At 36.2% G+C, this 16,603-nt stretch overlaps 1 protein-coding gene across 6 annotated transcripts in view; it reads left to right on the forward strand.

Annotated features, from left to right (window-relative positions):
* Nucleotides 1–16,603, forward strand: part of GOLGA4 (golgin A4) — a 90,382-nt gene that overhangs the window by 50,072 nt on the left and 23,707 nt on the right. For 5 of the 6 annotated variants that reach the window (XR_011322046.1, XM_069769920.1, XM_069769898.1 and 2 more), the window contains 7 exons: nucleotides 198–385; nucleotides 1,404–1,487; nucleotides 2,335–2,482; nucleotides 8,648–8,826; nucleotides 9,900–10,031; nucleotides 11,040–11,195; nucleotides 12,133–16,424. Coding sequence is in view for 5 of the 6 variants with exons in the window: in XM_069769920.1 (XP_069626021.1) it covers nucleotides 198–385; nucleotides 1,404–1,487; nucleotides 2,335–2,482; nucleotides 8,648–8,826; nucleotides 9,900–10,031; nucleotides 11,040–11,195; nucleotides 12,133–16,424 (5,179 nt within the window). In the remaining variant the exon portion in view is untranslated. Of the gene's footprint in view, nucleotides 1–197; nucleotides 386–1,403; nucleotides 1,488–2,306; nucleotides 2,483–8,647; nucleotides 8,827–9,899; nucleotides 10,032–11,039; nucleotides 11,196–12,132; nucleotides 16,425–16,603 lie in introns of those variants that run through there. The other variant, XM_069769927.1, reaches the window with a different exon arrangement.

The following is a 16,603-nucleotide window of genomic DNA, read 5'->3' on the forward strand; positions in this document are numbered from 1 at the left end:
TTGAGGTAAAAGACTGTATTTACTATTCTGTGTATGTGTAGCATGTTTCTGGCAGTTACAGTAGTCACTAGGAAGTTTTGCAGACTTTGCACAACTTTCTTTAGAGACCTGTGAGTTGCCCGCAATGTGAGTGATGAATACAGATCTACATTTTGGAAACTGTGTGCATATGATAATGTTGGTATCTTGTCTTGTAGAGGGTAATGAAGATTCTGTTAAAACACTGGAAACTCTTAATCAGAGGGTGAAGCGCCAAGAGAACTTGCTGCAACGTTGTAAGGAGATGATTCGGTCACATAAGGAGCGCTGCGCCCAATTAACCAACGAGAAGGAGGCACTTCAAGAACAGTTAGAAGAGAGACTTCAGGAACTGGAGAAAATGAAGGTATGGAAAATGCTTTTAACTTTATGGGTAGCTACTAAAACACAATAAGAACTCCAGTATTTCCAAACTTTATTAATAGGGCAGACCATTAAACAAACCGCCCTTGTACTTTTTTGGAGTTAAAGGTGCAAAACCCACCTGGAATGAACACATTGAGCAACTACTCAAAAAGCTGTAAAGAAGGGTATGAAGCCTTACTGTGTGAAGAACCATCAAAATGGTATCAGAAATAAAGTAGTTGTGGGAAGTTGGGGTGAGGAAAAGACTGTCCTAGCCCAGAAGACAGGTGGTAAAGTAAGAAAAGTGGAGCAGAGCTAAACCTTTAAGATGTAGTGGAAGAGGCATCAGTTATGTAAATGAACAGAAAATACAGAAATGCAGGACAGTGGAGAGCACAGTATAGTGAAGATAACATAAGTGCAGGCTCAAAGCTAAATTAATATTTTGCTTGATATTCCTTTTAAGGCCATTAATGCCAAGTGTGGAGTAAAAGTGTGGTGGCTGATAGTAATGAAAACATGAAAATGGGATAAGTATAGCTGTACTCAACTTCAGTTCTGGAGATCAGATTCTCTTCTCTGTCTTGGTATCTATGCACTAGCCCAGTTTGAAAGAGCTCAGAAAGATTTGAGTATTTTAAGGACCTTTTCCAGTAATGAGCGGTTATGTTGAAGTGTTGAGATCCTCTCGTAAGCCGAGATGCAGGTAATAGAGCAGGTGCCCTAGGCATATTTCTTGCTTGTTTTACTGTAGCAGCTCTGACATCCATGAGAGAACTGTGGAGGCTGTAGCAAAGTCTTCAGATACCTGAATTATTATGGAAGCCATGAGGCAGCCTAGCAACTGGGAGATTTAAAAGTAATTTAAAGCTGCCTACTTCAATTTCCCTGGATTCTGTTCTGTGCTCTTCCTCCAAAGCATAGTGCAGAGTCAGAGCCAAACCTAAGCTGTCTGTCAGAAGAAGGTATTTTCTTACAGATGGCAGTGCTTTAAACTTGTGGTTGGGGTCTTTTTTTAGGACCTTCACATGGCTGAGAAGACTAAACTGATTACACAGCTGCGTGATGCAAAGAATTTGATTGAGCAGCTAGAACAAGACAAGGTAACCAAAAAAATTTTCTTTAAACTCTGCGAAGTTTTTGAAGATTGTTTAAAACTCAAAAGATCTGGCTTCTTGGTATTAGAAGCTGGTTTTAGTCATCTGATGTGGTTTGGTTTATGTTTTAACAAGCAAATAATTTAAGCTACCTGAAAATTTTATTCTGTAGATACTTTAGGGTATTTGTCTGTTAGGTTATGCTTAATACTGCAAGATGATGTTATTTGGGATGGAGCAATTATGCTGAATACACTCCTTAATGCCAGCTTTAAAACAAACCCCCAAACACTAATGAAGATGAGAATCAATGTAAATGAATTAAAAAACGTCCGATGAAGGAAAAGTAACCGTAGTTTCCTAGGAATATGAAGAGTTTCTTGGGGTTTTGTTCCTTAAAAGTTTTTTTTGTTTTTTATCACAGTCTTGGTACTTGGAGTAACTTCTGGTGGTGTAATAAGCAGCATGACTAACACTCATTATAAGTGCATATTCTCTAAGGAGAAGCACACAAACTACAATGCTTTTAGTCTTGGTTTGTTTACAGAATACCTATTTCAAAGAATAAAGAATATCTGTACCAGAAGCAGGATGTTTTCTGATGGTCCTTAGTTGCTGGAGGAGTTCTTTTCACCACTAGATAAATTTTGGCTACTCTTCAAAATAATCCATATTCTTATCTTCTTTTTGTTATCATTTTCTGTTTTCTGACATAAAAAAATACCATGATCTCTGGTCTTGTATTAATAGACTAAAGTTTATTCCTGACAAGGATTGTGTCCTGGCTTGAAATTGTTTCAGCTATATGTTTTATTTATTTGCTAGCTTTTTATCACAAGGACCTTTTCCATAGGGCATGGTAATTGCAGAGACAAAGCGACAAATGCATGAAACTTTGGAAATGAAGGAGGAGGAGATAGCCCAACTGCGTGCTCGTATCAAACAAATAACTACAAAAGGCGAGGAATTAAAAGAACAGAAAGAAAAATCTGAAAGAGCTGGTAAGAAATTCTGGAGATTATTAGCTTTCACATTTAAACATGAGAAAGCTTCAGTGTGGTTTTTTTGCACTCTTTTATCAGTTGTTGTTTGGAATGGATATTAAGAGATGCTCTTTTTCCTTATGTTCTACATATCACCCCGCTAGCATTATAACTAAACTTCTGGTCACAGAGTTTAGGGATGTGTTTGACTGGTTTGTCTCTGTTATCAATTCAGCTGGAGTTGGGAAGAAAACTCTGAAGGGCAGCTGTACCTTCTGGTTTGTAGGAAAAAAAGATTGATAGAGTTTTGTGCTGATATAAATTCAGGAGAGAAACTTGCAACTATCCATAAATTATCATTATAATGCCACCAGTATTTTACATAGAAAATGTAGCAGTGAGTATGTAAGAGCTTGCGAAGAAGTAGAAACAAGAGGATGTGTTAAAACCATAATAAGCATTTTCTTTCAATAATCATAGCAGAAGCATTTCTGATTTCTTTTTAGTGAAACAGCAGTGATGATTCCTTTTGTTTCAGCCTTGGAACCTAGTGGTTATGTAACTATTACATGCTGTAGTTTTGCTTTTGATGGAAATTAGGTACCATTAATTATGTGTGCTTGCAGTTCTCCTTTTGCTTGAAACTAAGTTAAAAGGTCAATCCGCCCCCCCTTTGTTTTTTAAACAGTGAAATTGTTTTGCACTATATCTATCAAAACTCTTTTAGAACTCCTTTTTGGCATTTAAAGGAGTTCATTCTTTTGGCAGAAGCTCAGATGTGGTTAGTTTGCATAAAACATTGTGCATATTTTCTTCCTCTAAAAAGTGGTAAGTTCAAACAATACAGTTCATAGGGGTTTATTTTAAATCTACATAGATTTAGATCACAACTTTTAATTTCAAAGATTAGTTTGGATAGATAATTCTGCCGTAATACAGAAAAGCAGCTTGAACATCCATCTTGTGAAAGTAACAAACATTTTGATTAGGTGCCTTCCTCTTCTACCCTTTTGTGTTGCATGTATCTTTTTAGCTCTGGAAATTAATATTTCGGAAGTCAGTCAGTCCTGCTGAATTTGGATTTTTTTTCAGATCTTGAAAACTAGGAAGCTTTTCTTCATGATTAAAAAAAAAGCTGAAGAATATTATAATACTTCTGTAGATACGAAGTTATTGTCATAGTTGTTTGAAACAGAATTTTTTTGAAGCAGTAGAAACCTCTTAATTATGGACTAATATCTACATGCTCTGATAATACAGTAATTTCCTCAGGTTTACATAGCCAGAAGCTGAAAATGGGTTAGAGATGATGCTCTGGATACCTGGAAAACTTAACTACTGTAGTGAGAAGTAATTTCACTCTACGAAAAATGTGTCGAGTACACTGCACTTTTCTAGGGGGAGATTTGTGTGTCAAATATGTTCTCTCTCAAATAAAATTTTCAAGTACTTTTGGTAACTTTTATGGTGCATAAGCATCCACTTTACTTTTGAGTGCATTTATTTTTGTACTCTGTTAAGCACACATATAAATGTTGGAACCCTTGGAAAATTAATTAATACTACTTCTGAGGTAGGCAAAATTGTAAAGTGACCTTTATTAGGTTTTCCTATTAATTCCTTGGCTTTATACATTCCAAGAATGTTGTGATGTACAATGGAATTGTAGTTCAATACAGTTGAACTAAATCATTCAGGCATTTGAGAAAACCACCATCAATATTGGGAGAGCCTGAAATTACTCCTAGGTCACAGCCTTTGAGTTGTATCAGTTTTAAGATTTGGGCAGTTTCATGTATTTGAGGTCAACATCTTTTAAAGTTCTGTTTCTTAAATAGTTGATGTGAGATGACTTAAAATTCTACACTTCTCTTTTTCTATATCATGGTTTAGTGAAGAACTGACTTCATGGCATATTGTATTTGTAGAAATGGTAATTTCATTTCTGTTATGGCAAAATAAGGATAAGCATAATACACTTACACTTGGAATTTACTTTCATAGTGCTATATTGTAGGCTAAAAAGTGGTATATTTTTCCACTTCATTTTTTTAACTTGTCTAGAGTTATGTGTCTGGCTTTTTTCTTTGTAATTCAGTGACTTTAGTGAAATGCTCTAGTGTTTGATTTAATGTTAATGCATTTTTGTGTACTGAAATAGTGAAAAGATACGTATGCTTATTTTGTGTGTGTTGTGTAAACTGTAACTTGGTCTCCCCAGTTGAAGTTCATGTTTTTTGTAGTTAGAGGTACATTATGTTGAAATCTCACAGAGCATCTTGTTTTTGTGCATCCACACATGCCAATAAGTGAATCATGGTGCCTTTCCCAAGCCTTGTATGAACAGGACTGGGGTAAGGGCTCTTTTTTCTTACATCACACACTGGGTGCTTGAACTGGGCTCTGAAAAGTAAATTCTGTGCTTCTCAGGCACTTTTACTTGAAGTAACTGCAACTGATTTTTTTTTTAATGCTTTGCAGTATACATAGATTATTTACATTTTACTTCAACAAAGCTATTTATAGTACTGTAAATTTACTGGTGAACTGGTTTGTTTCTCCTGAGAATACTTGGTGTAAGTCCTTTAGACTTCTCAGGATGCAGATTATTGACTTATTTATATTCTGTACAGTAAACAAAAAGTCTTTAGAAAGCAAATTCATTTTGCTTTACTTTGCCATTCTTCGTAGGCGATATTTGTTTTGCAAGCTTAATAAACGTATGCTTTGCACCTTTCTACTGAGAAACAGAAAGCTTGGACTGTGCCTTTAAAATCCTGCCTAGATGCACAAATCAACTGTAGGGAATGAATTTGAGCTTTGTTTCTCAAACTTTTGACAAGATGCCTGCTCTCAGCCTTCAGTAGGAAAATATGTAAATCCCCCCTTTGCCATCCTATTCAGTGCTTTCTTCACAATTTTCAGCAGTAGATGGCACTGTAGTTGAAGATAACACATCTGCAGGGCCGGGAGAGTAAGCAAGAAGTCTTTGCAGTAGGGACTAGTGTTATACTTGGTAGGAGGCAAGGTGAAGGGAGCTGAGACTGGAGTAGTGTACGTAAGGCAGTCAACTCTCTAGCACATGTTTTATAAAAATCAGTTTTGCAACCTTGCACTTCTTAAACTCTGCTCAGGCTCTTTTTGTGTAATTTATATACTGCACGGGAAGGTTTCTGGTTTGTCTGGCTTGGTCACATGAATGGGATTTTGCAAGACTCACCTGAGACTCTGTTGGTGTGCTTGTTACTGTTTCTGATTTGCCACTGTGCCTTTGTGAGACTTTACTTGACCAGTACCTCAGTTAAAAGGTCTTCCCTTGACAGTAGCTCTGCTGGTTGGGGAAGAACGCAGGCAGTGCCTTTACTCTGTGCATTCAGAATAGATGTATTTGGGTAAAAACATGGACTTTTATTCCAGGCTTTTATCCACAGTAGATTTTAAATCTCCCATAGATCAAAAGTAATAATAATATAGACCATGTTCTGTCTACTCGATGATAGTTTAGCCCTCTGCTGGTTTGAAACTCACTTGTGTCATGCTACGCTAGAATTAACTACTTTGAATAAAAATATTCTGTTTTGCTTAAGTGCTTAAAGTGCCTGAGATGCATATAATTTAACTTTTAGAGAGCTAAGTGTGTTCCTGTGAAGTGTTGCTTCTTTGTGCTTTCATACCCCCTTGGCGTTTTATCCATCAGCTTTTATCTAGCTTTTGTATTAGCATCCTGCTTGCGATTACAGTGATGCAGCTGTCATACTGCATGTTGCTCAGCTATTACATATCAGTAGTCAATCCTAGTGTGAACTTGGATCTTCTCTTTGGTGGATTTGTGGGCTATGGCAAATGCATTCTCTTTCCTTTTGCAGAAGTAACAGGTTTCTCAAATGAAAATAAAGTATGCGTTGCTCAGAGCAATAATCAGAAAACATGTATGGAAAAGTGAAATAACTTAATCTTTTACTTGCAGGGTTTGTTTTCAAGCTATACTTTGTAAAGGTCTATAGGTTTGGGAGGAGGGTTTGGGTTTTTTGGTTTTTTTTTAAAGCCATTTATGATGCTGTAATACTGAAGGATGTGGCCAATTTTGCTGGCTGTGCGTGCTTTTGTTAGGGCTAAGAGGAGAATCAGGGAAGTCAGTGCCGTTCTTCAAATGCAGTTGGGCGGGCTGTGTTCATGACCGAGTTGTACCTGGGGTGGTGAGGAGGGAGGACTTGAGTCCTGCAGGTCCCAGGTGGCAAATGCCTTGATGGGCACTGTGAAGATCTGTGCTTGGAAAGTAAGGAGCTATAAGCCTCATGCATGCTTGCATTATGTTTTAGACTGTTTTGCTGTTTGAAATAATCTCTAGTGCTCTTGATTTTTTGCAATGACTTTTTGTATTCATTATTTAAGTAGAACCAGGAGTGAAAAAGTGGATACAATGATGTGCTTTGTTATTGCCAGGGTCAATAACAACCCTGTTTTGCCCTAAAACATGATTGTTGGCATGAGTAGTCAGAGAAGGGCTTCCTCAGAAAACAGAATAAATTCTGGAAAAGGTCAGAATTTGGGTGAATGCAATTTTATGGAATTAAGTTACTTGAAAACATATTTGCAGCATTGTCTCCAAAGTATAGACTGTGGTCAGAAGCTTCAGTTCTGAATATTATCAGAAGATGTGGTATGGAAACTATTATTCACTTCTCAAACTCATGCCTGAATGTTATTAAAGATAGTTTCCAAAAAAAAAAAAAAAAAAAGGATTACGAGAATTGCTGTGAATGCCTCCTAAGTAATGGTGAATCAAGGAAATTAGAGATGTATGTGTCTATTATGATTTTCTTTTTGGGATAGAACTAAGTGGAAGAAAGCTTAGCATACTAAATAACACTTTCAAAATTATTTTGTTCTGTCTACTCCCAGGGTAGTATCCAAGTAGTCCAGGGTATAGTAGAATAACATACTTCTAGTTTTTTGTGCTCTGATAAATTACAGTCTTGACATTGGTACTGTGATTTTGAATTCTACAGTGGTGTTCTGCCAAAGATCTTGTATGCAAAAAATTAACCACATAGTAGACTGTTCTGAGACTGAATTTTCCTTTGATATGCAGCAGGGGTTTTCCACATTCATAATCTTTTCAGGAAAAGAGGTTTCCCTAATAGTGATCAAATTTTAGTCTTGTGTAATTCTATATAGATTCTGCCATCGGTTTCAGTGAGTAACTCAAGATACTTGTATTGAATAATAATAATAATAATAAAAAACCAGCTCACAACACAGGAATTTATTTGCTTCCTGTTTATATCTAAATGATCATCTATGAAATTAATAAAGTATGTTGGAATACTTCCCCTTAGCATGGGAAGAAGCCATGGAATTATTGCTTCTGATTTGTAAATTAAAATGTGTTTCAGCAGACTTGTGCATCTTATGCAAATGTAAATAAATTTTGTGACTGCAGCTTAAGTGTTCTTTTGAAACATCTTATAGATATTAAGGTTTGCTCCCAGAAGACTTTAATAATTTTTTCTTACATTTTATTTGTGAAGTCTAGAATCGCGGGACAATCTTCATAACACACAAGCGTTTTTCCAGTGTCTCTGAATTGCATTGATAGTAGTCTACATTAAAAGTAAATAGTGAAATAAATTAGCAAAGCCATCTGTATGGACTCCACCAAACCCACAGTTTGAGAAGATTATCTAGGTTGTACAGTTTGAAATGAACAACTCTTAGGTAAATAAAGTGCTTGGTATTATACTTGTGTTGTATTCAGGAAGAACTCTCATGATTCAGTAAAAACTGACTTGCATAGCAGTCATTCCTGGTTTGTGCTTCTGTCTGCTTGTTTTAGTGGAAGAACAGCTTGTAGAATTGCCTTTTCTTCATGCAGTTTTTTTCCTCTTCTTCAAAGTTACTCAGCACATATAGCCAGAAGAGGAGCAATAGTTTATTTATATGGTTTATGTATTTTATAGTTATTTTAGGGGAAGAAATAGAAGCTACAGAATGTATTGGAAGACATTCACAGCTATTTGTCAGTTCTCTTTCCCTTCTACATAATAAACCCATGTGAATTCTTGATGGATTCCTAAGTTCATTCTTCTGTTACTTGTGTAACTTACAGTTACTGAGAACTCTATTCTTCTCTCAAGGGACATAGATATTTCTCGACTATCATATAATTTTTTTTCTTTGCAGCTTTTGAAGAGCTTGAGAGGGCTCTAAGTATTGCCCAAAAGACAGAGGAAGCCCGGAAAAAATTACAGGCAGAAATGGATGAAAAAATCAAAGCAGTAGAAAAGGCAAGTGAGGAAGAGAGGGTAAATCTTCAACGGGAGTTAACCAGAGTGAAACAAGAGGTGGTTGAGATTATGAAGGTAAAAGCTGAAACTCACCCTGTATTATTCGCTCTTAATCTAATCATTCAATTACAATTAAATTATAGTTGTAAAATACATTAGTATATCATAACTTTGTTATAAAATTTTTGCTAATTAATAAATTCTGTAAAAATTCATTTCTGGGATTAAAGATTTACTTACGACAAAATAGAAAACTCCCCATATAGATTTTTTTTTTCTCTAGCATTTTAAAATCAGTACATTAGAGGCATGTAAAAATGAACAGTATTACGCTTTGTTTCACAGTATTTAATAAAATCATTTACTAGAAGTACACTTGAGACTTTAAAGGGAGTCAAAAAGAAGTTAATGGCAGTCAGCTCACACATCTCCACCAGGATTTTGGGTTTTAATACTAAGTACTTTTAATGATTATCCTAGCCCAGTATGTGTAAGCATTTAAGAACTTGTTGCCAAACTGTTTGCTAGTTAAGAATTGCTAAGATTTGCTTCATCTGTCGTATTCAGATAGGAATTGCAGAACTGCACTTGCCTTGCAAAGCTGTAAATTTCAATACCTTTAAATTACAGTTCTTGTGTTGACATTTGTTATGTTATTTATTTTTCTAAGAGAATACACTGACGCTTTAGGGGGTGACTGACTTGCGTTACATTATTCTTAAATAAAGCATGTATGTAGGTTGTAGATGGCTGTCTACATAGAGTATCACCGCTCGACTTTCTGGCTCATGAAATAACAAGAATACAGGGAAAGCCACAGACAAGTTCCTTTTCCAATTTATTATCACATTTGAACTGAAACTGAAAACATTAAGTTCACCTTGGTAGAAGAGTCTTTAAAAAATGTGGTGTTTCTTTTAGTGGAACTGGGAAAGACTTGAGAAGAAGATGGATAACTTCAGGCTTGAAAATAAGAACTGTCAGGGCTTAATATTAAGCACTCCAAGTGATTGTTACTTATTCAAAGGGAGCAAAGAGATGGTTCTGGTTTCCTCTCTCTGTTGCACTGTTTTTCTTACTACGAAATAATACAAAGCGTTTTGTTATTTAATATTTTGAAATTAGTTTTTTCCGACTTTGATACACAGAAGTCTTCAGAGGAGCGTGTTGCTGAACTAGAAAAAGTCCATAAAAAAGAAATGGCTACCAAAGATCAGGAGCTAAATGAGAGATTACAGGCCCAAGAAAAGGCGTTCCAGGAGAAGATGAAGGCAGCTCTTGTATGTATCCCTAAAATGTGTAGAAAGACATTTCTCCAAGTGTGAGGTGGGACTAGAAGTCTTAATCTGACCCTGTTACACAGTGAGAGTCCTTCTGCACTCAAAGATATGAGTGTCCTCCAAAAGTCAGAGAGCTCAGTGTCTTCAGCAACATGAAAGGAAAGCAGATGCGATGATCCAGACTGAATAATGATAGTGAGCAGTGATAGTGATTAATTAACAGCTGCTTCTTGTGGGAAAGACTTCTTTTTTTTTTTTTTTTTTAAACTTTTTGTTAGACTTCTGTTTTTTAATTTCTTCTTCTGGATCATTGGCAATTAGCCACAGCAACTAAAGTAAAAGAATGAGGCTGTTACTTGAAAAGTGTTGGTATCATTCTGTTTGTGTTGTGTTACGTGAACAGGGTTAACTATTCATAGTGTTTGACCTCAGAAAAGAGTTTTTTTCTAGGTCAGGCTGGGAGGACTCAATGGAATTCTTTGCTGTTTTTCATAAGCTGTAATCCAATTTAGATAATCACATAATTTTACCTAACAAATAGTAGGTTCTTTTTTGTGCTTCTCCATGGTGTTGGTGACTAGGACTGTGGGACTTTGACAGTCCCTTCCTGACTGTATTATTCCACCTGTTTCTCAGGTTATTTTTTTAATTATAAGGAATAGAAGCTTAAAAATACATTAGCAGTGGAATCAAGTAAGGACAGACCTTTGTTCCTCTAAGGTGTTAATCTCAATTAATTGTGGTAAACACATCAAAATGAAAGGCTGGATTGCATTATGTTTTCCATACAAAGGGAAGTAGAAGACAAATGGTTCCCAAGAAGAGAAAATGGAAGTGATTTATAACAATTTTGTTTTCACAGATGAAATACAAACTGCGTGTGTAGGAAATACAGGTGATTAGTGTATGACTCCTACTAACCAGTTTGTAAATGTCCTAGTATACTGTTTTTGAAGGTGTGATGACTATATTTATAGCTTATTGTTTTAATCATAATTTTTAATACAGGAAAAAAATCAGAGTGAGTGTTTAAAAACCCTTCAAGAACAAGAGCAGCAAGAATCCCTAGCCTTAGAAGAATTAGAGCTGCAGAAGAAAGCGATACAGTCAGAGTGTGACAAGAAAGTTCAGAAGATGCATCAAGAAGTAGAGACTTTTAGAACTGTGAGTAAAGATTCCAAAAGGGTAAACGTTTACAAGAATTCCTTTCAGTATCTATTTAACTGTGACAGGTTTACAAATACTGTGGATTTATTTTGATCGGGTTGGTTTAATCTCTCAATGCTTCTTGTAGTGGCAGAAATTTAATGCATTGCTATGGTATGCTGCAGTGCCTAGTTTTTTACAAGATTAGATGGCAAAATATAGAAATACATTCACTTGATATCATGGTGTGGGATATGAATTTGTATCCATCTACATAATTTTTATGTATGTTATACAGGAGAGTTAAACTTTAAACTGTTTAACTTCTGGGTACTGCTACCTTATAAACACTTAGAAGGATACTTGAGTAAGTAAAAAATTTGCTTAAATTTTTGAAGTGTCCTTTGCTTTCCGTAATGGGTAAGATTATATTATCTGCTGATGCAAGTTTGTACATTATTCCACCACTCCCAAATATTAGCTTGGAAGTTTTGCCTATAGAAGCATTTTAACTTTACAGCAGCATTTCTATGAGTGGCGGAATAAAGATAAATCAGTAAATATGTACAAAGCTCCGTAATACTTGTGTAGACTCCTGATATCTTTCATCCTATGTATTGGTGCTTTAGGTTAATAAGTAAATGTGAACATGTCTCTCATAAATATCATGCAAATTATTTTATTTGAATTAGATACAATAAAAACTTGGAAAGAATTTAACTATTTTCACTGGAGTGAAATAGAAAAATTTTGTTAAATAACTAGCTCACCATAATGGAAGCAAAGTTGAGGACAAACTAGATGAACAAAAGGCTATATAAAAAGTTGATATTAACTAAAAATAAGGGAATAAGTGATTTGTGGTTATGTGAACCTGGTGAGATTTTTTTAGAATTTAATCAACTTGTTAACTTTTGAATATTCATATTCTTTATAAAACTGTGTTCTCTAACAGAGGATTCTTGAACTGGAAAGCTCTCTTGCAAAGTATTCGCAAGATGACAGAAAGCAATCAGAGGAATTAAGTATTCTGATGGAGTCTGAAAAAAAGCAGCACAATAAGGAAATCAATGATATAGTTGAAAAACACAAGAAAGAATTGGAGAACATGAAACAGCAGCAGGAAAAGCTTTGGACAGAAAAACTTCAAATCTTAAAGCAACAACAAGAAACTGAAATGGAAAAAATGAGAGAGAAACAAGAACAAGAGATAGATACAATTTTGAAAGAGAAAGAAACAGTTTTCCGTGCACACATAGAAGAGATGAATGAAAAAACATTAGAAAAACTTGATGTGAAACAAACAGAATTAGAAGCACTGTCTTCTGAGCTATCAGAAGCACTAAAAATACGTCAGGATTTAGAACAAGAGCTCTCAGAATTGAGTAGTAAAGTGTGTGAAACAAAGCAAGAATTGGAAGGAAAGTTGGAAGAAGAGAGGAAACGGCACAACGAAGAGGTTGAAATGATGTTAAAACAGCACGAAATGTCCATTCAAGGTGTTGAGAAGGTACTCAAAGAGGAACTCAACAAACTCAAGCAATCATTGGAGGAGAAAGACAGACATATGGAGGAACTAAAAGCACATGAACAGAAACTAAAGGAATCTGCAGAAAGATCTGAAGCTGAACTCGTCCAAGTGTCTGCAAAGCTAGAGGAGCTTTCAGAGTCTCATCAGAGTACTTATAATGAGCAGGCAAAGATTTATGAAGAGGAATCAGCAAAGCTGCAGCAAAAGCTGACAGATCTTGAAGGTGAAAAATTGCAACTTGGTGAGAAGCTCCAAAGAACTGAATCCCAGCTGAATGAAGTCAAGAATGAGTTAGAAGTGTACATCTCTCAGGTACGTGACCTGAAGCAGCATTTGCAAGAGCAAAGCAATGAAAATACACAAAAAGTAACCTCTCTAACACAACAATATGAATGTCAACTGAAGGATCTACAAAGAGAGACTGATGAAACAAAGAGAAGTCTAACCGAGAAGGAAAATGAAATTGAACACATGAAGGTACAGAACAAGCAAGTGGAAGAGCTTAAACAGAAACTGTTAGCTGCGGAGGAGAGACTTAGTGCTTTACAAGGAGAGTATGAAAGTAAACTGAAACGTCAGGAGAACAAAATGGAGAAAATTAAACAGAAATCAAAAGATATGCAGGAAACTTTCAAAGAGAAACTTGCTGAGCAGGAAGCTAAACTAAAAAAAGAGCTTGAAAACAAGCAGTTGGAGTTCAGTCAGAAAGAGAGCGAATTCAATGCTAAAATGTTGGAAATGGCACATGCCAGCTCAGCTGGAATCAATGATGCTGTGTCAAAACTGGAATCCAATCAGAAAGAGCAACTAGAGAGTCTTGCTGAAGCTCATAGGAAGGAGCTGGAAGAAACTACCCAGAGCTGGGAAAAGAAACTCAATCAGCGGGTTGAAGAGCTCCAGGAAAAACATGAAATGGAACTGCAAGTGAAAGAGCAGGAAGTTGGAGACCTGAAACAGGAACTTGCCACCTTCAGTGCTGAGAAGGAAGGCTCCAGAATGGAAATAACCCAACTGAAGGAAGAACAGGTGAAAAGGGAGGAGTCCCTGAAGGAATTGCAAGAACAACTAAGGCAGTCAGTGGCTAAGGTGAATGCTTTGTCAGATAGGGAAAGTGACCTGAAAACACAGTTGAAAAAATTGGAAAGTGATCTTAATCAGTCCCTGAAAGAGCAGTCAGGACTTCAGGAACAGCTCAGTAAACAGAAAGCAGTTGAAGAAAAGGACAAAGCCAAAATTACTGAGCTAGCTGATACACTGAAAACATTTGAAGAGAAGCTCCAAACTGTGCAGTCTTCTCAGTATAAAGATCATGAAAATTATGAGAAAAAAATAGAGGCAATTCAGCTAAAAGAAACTGAGTTTAAAAGGCAGTCAGGAGAACTTGCAGCCCAGTTAGATGCTTACTGGAAGAATGCTGAAGCTTTACTGCAAACAAAAAGCAATGAATTAATTGAAAAATGCAATGAAAAAATTGACATAGTAACATGCAAAATTGCAGATTGTGAGCGCCGAACTGCAAAAATTAAAGAAGCAGTATTAATTAAGATGAGTAAGATTCCTGAACTAGAAGCTCAGCTTAGAGAAGTAACAGAGCATCATTCTGCTGCAAGTACTTCTTTGCAAAAGTCAATGCAACAGCTGCAAGAGAAGGACAATTTAATTATGTCCATGAGAGCTGACATCGAAGGACTTGTAACAGAAAAGGAACAATTGCAGAAAGAGGGAGGGCATCAGCAGCAAGCAGCATCAGAAAAAGAAACGTGCATAACACAGCTGAGGAAAGAGTTATCTGAAAATATCAATGCTGTCACCTCAATGAGGGAGGAACTCCAGGAAAAAGAATCTGAGATCTCTGTTCTCAACAAAACAATTAATGACCTTAATGTTAGACTTGAAAGGACAATAAGTTTAACGGAGAAGGAAGCAGCCATGTCTCTGTTAAGCAAGCAACATCAAGAGGATCGGTTGCAGTTGTTAAACCAGGTACAGGAGTTATCGTCCAGAGTTGAGATGCTGAGTCAAGAAAAAGCATCAGCTCTTGAGCAGGTAGATCATTGCACGGCCAAGCTGTCAGAGTGGAAGATGAAAGCACAAACCAGGTTTACACAAAATCATGATACTATTAAAGATTTGCAGAGCAAACTTGAATTAAGCAATACTGAAGCCAATCAAAAAGATGAAGAGCTAAATAAACTGAAGGAGCAGCTGGCTAAACAAAGCAAGAGTCTCAATAGTTTAAAAAGTGAATTGGAACAAAAGCAAAACAGGAGGGAAAAGGAAGAAAATGAGTTAACGGCAAAGTTAAAAAAACAGGCAGCAAGAATTGCTGAACTAGAAGAACACATTGCTCGGAAAACTTCAGAAAATGATTCCTTGGTGGAGGAACTTAAAAAGTATAATGAACAAAAAGAGACAGAGCAAAAAGAGATAGCTTGGCAACTCCAGCAGGCAGAAAAGGTGGCTTTTGAAAAGGACAATAGATTTAAGGAGGCTGAAGAAAAAGTGCTTAATCTTGAGAAGCAAATAGGTTCACTGAAAGCTGAATTTGAAGCAAGGGAGAGGGAATTTGATCAAATGAAGTCATCGATACTTAAAAGCAAAGAGGAAGAACTGAAAGAAATAGAAGAGAGACTGAATGCAGAGACCAGCACTAAGCTGGCAGATCTGAAAAAGAAGGCAGAGCAAAAAATTGGTTCTATTAAAAAGCAATTGATGTCTCAGATGGAAGAAAAGGAGCAGCAATGTAAGCAAGATAGGGAAAATCAGTTAAGAGACTTGGAACAAAAAGTGCAGGAGAGAGAGGCCAAAATTGAGTCCTTAGAAGAAAAAATAAAGTCAACGAGAGATTCCACAGAATTAGAGAAAGAAATGCTGCAAAAAGTAGAGAGTGTAAAAGCTGCTGTAGAACAAGAAAAAAATAAAATGCTTGAGAGTGTCCAACAGACATATGAAGAGAAAATGCACATGTTATGGAAGGGCTTAACTGAAAAAGATGAATTGTTGCAAAAGTATGAAAAGGAACAACAAGAGACTAATGACTCTCATCTAGAACTGCAAAAGAAACAGGACGAACTCCTTAAAAAGCTAGAATGTGTTGAGAAGAGCCATCAGGAGGAGCAGAGTAGGACTGAAAGCCTCAGGAAGGAACTTGAGGAGCAAACCAAAAAATACTTATTGTTAGTGGATGAGCATGCTCGTTGTGGTGGTGATTTAGCAAGCAGTAGGGAAGAATTAAAAGCTAAAGAACAAAAACATCTTGATATGGAGAATGTAATTGGAGATTTCCAGAAAAAATTGCAGGAAAAGGAGGTAGTCAGTCAGTCTTTAGAACAGAAGATAAAAGAGTTGGAAAATAATATAGTGAGGGAAAATGAAGTACATAAGATTGAGATGGAAGGTACGAGTTTGAGATATGAAGAAAAGCTTAAAAGTTTACAGCAACAGTTGGATGAAAGAAATGAAAGCCTGAAAGCTTTTGAGGAAAATGCTGAAGAAAAAGCTAAATTTGGTTTGGAGCTGCAGAAGTTACTAGGTGATATGCAGAACCAGCAGAAAGACTTGCAGACTAAACTGGAAGAGACTGAAAGGGAGAAACAGAAACTACGCAAGGAAGTGAATAATCTTCAAAAAGACTTACGCACTCTGCGAAAAGAACATCAGCAGGAGCTTGACATAGTAAAGAAGGAGTCCTTAGAAGAAATGGAGCAAAAGATCAGGTAAATTCTTTGTTCCTGGTCTTGTTACCATTTCTTTGCTTTATCTTTAACCACTAAAACCTCAAGAATACTTTTCTAAAGCTCAGTTTGTAACAATGAAATTTTGACTGGTATTTTTCTGCCATTTGTCTAAATAGACTAGAGGAACAGCAAGAAAAGAACTACTTGAAAGTAGCACT

Source organism: Haliaeetus albicilla, chromosome 2, assembly GCF_947461875.1.
Source record: "Haliaeetus albicilla chromosome 2, bHalAlb1.1, whole genome shotgun sequence".
Taxonomy (NCBI): Eukaryota; Metazoa; Chordata; class Aves; order Accipitriformes; family Accipitridae; genus Haliaeetus; species Haliaeetus albicilla.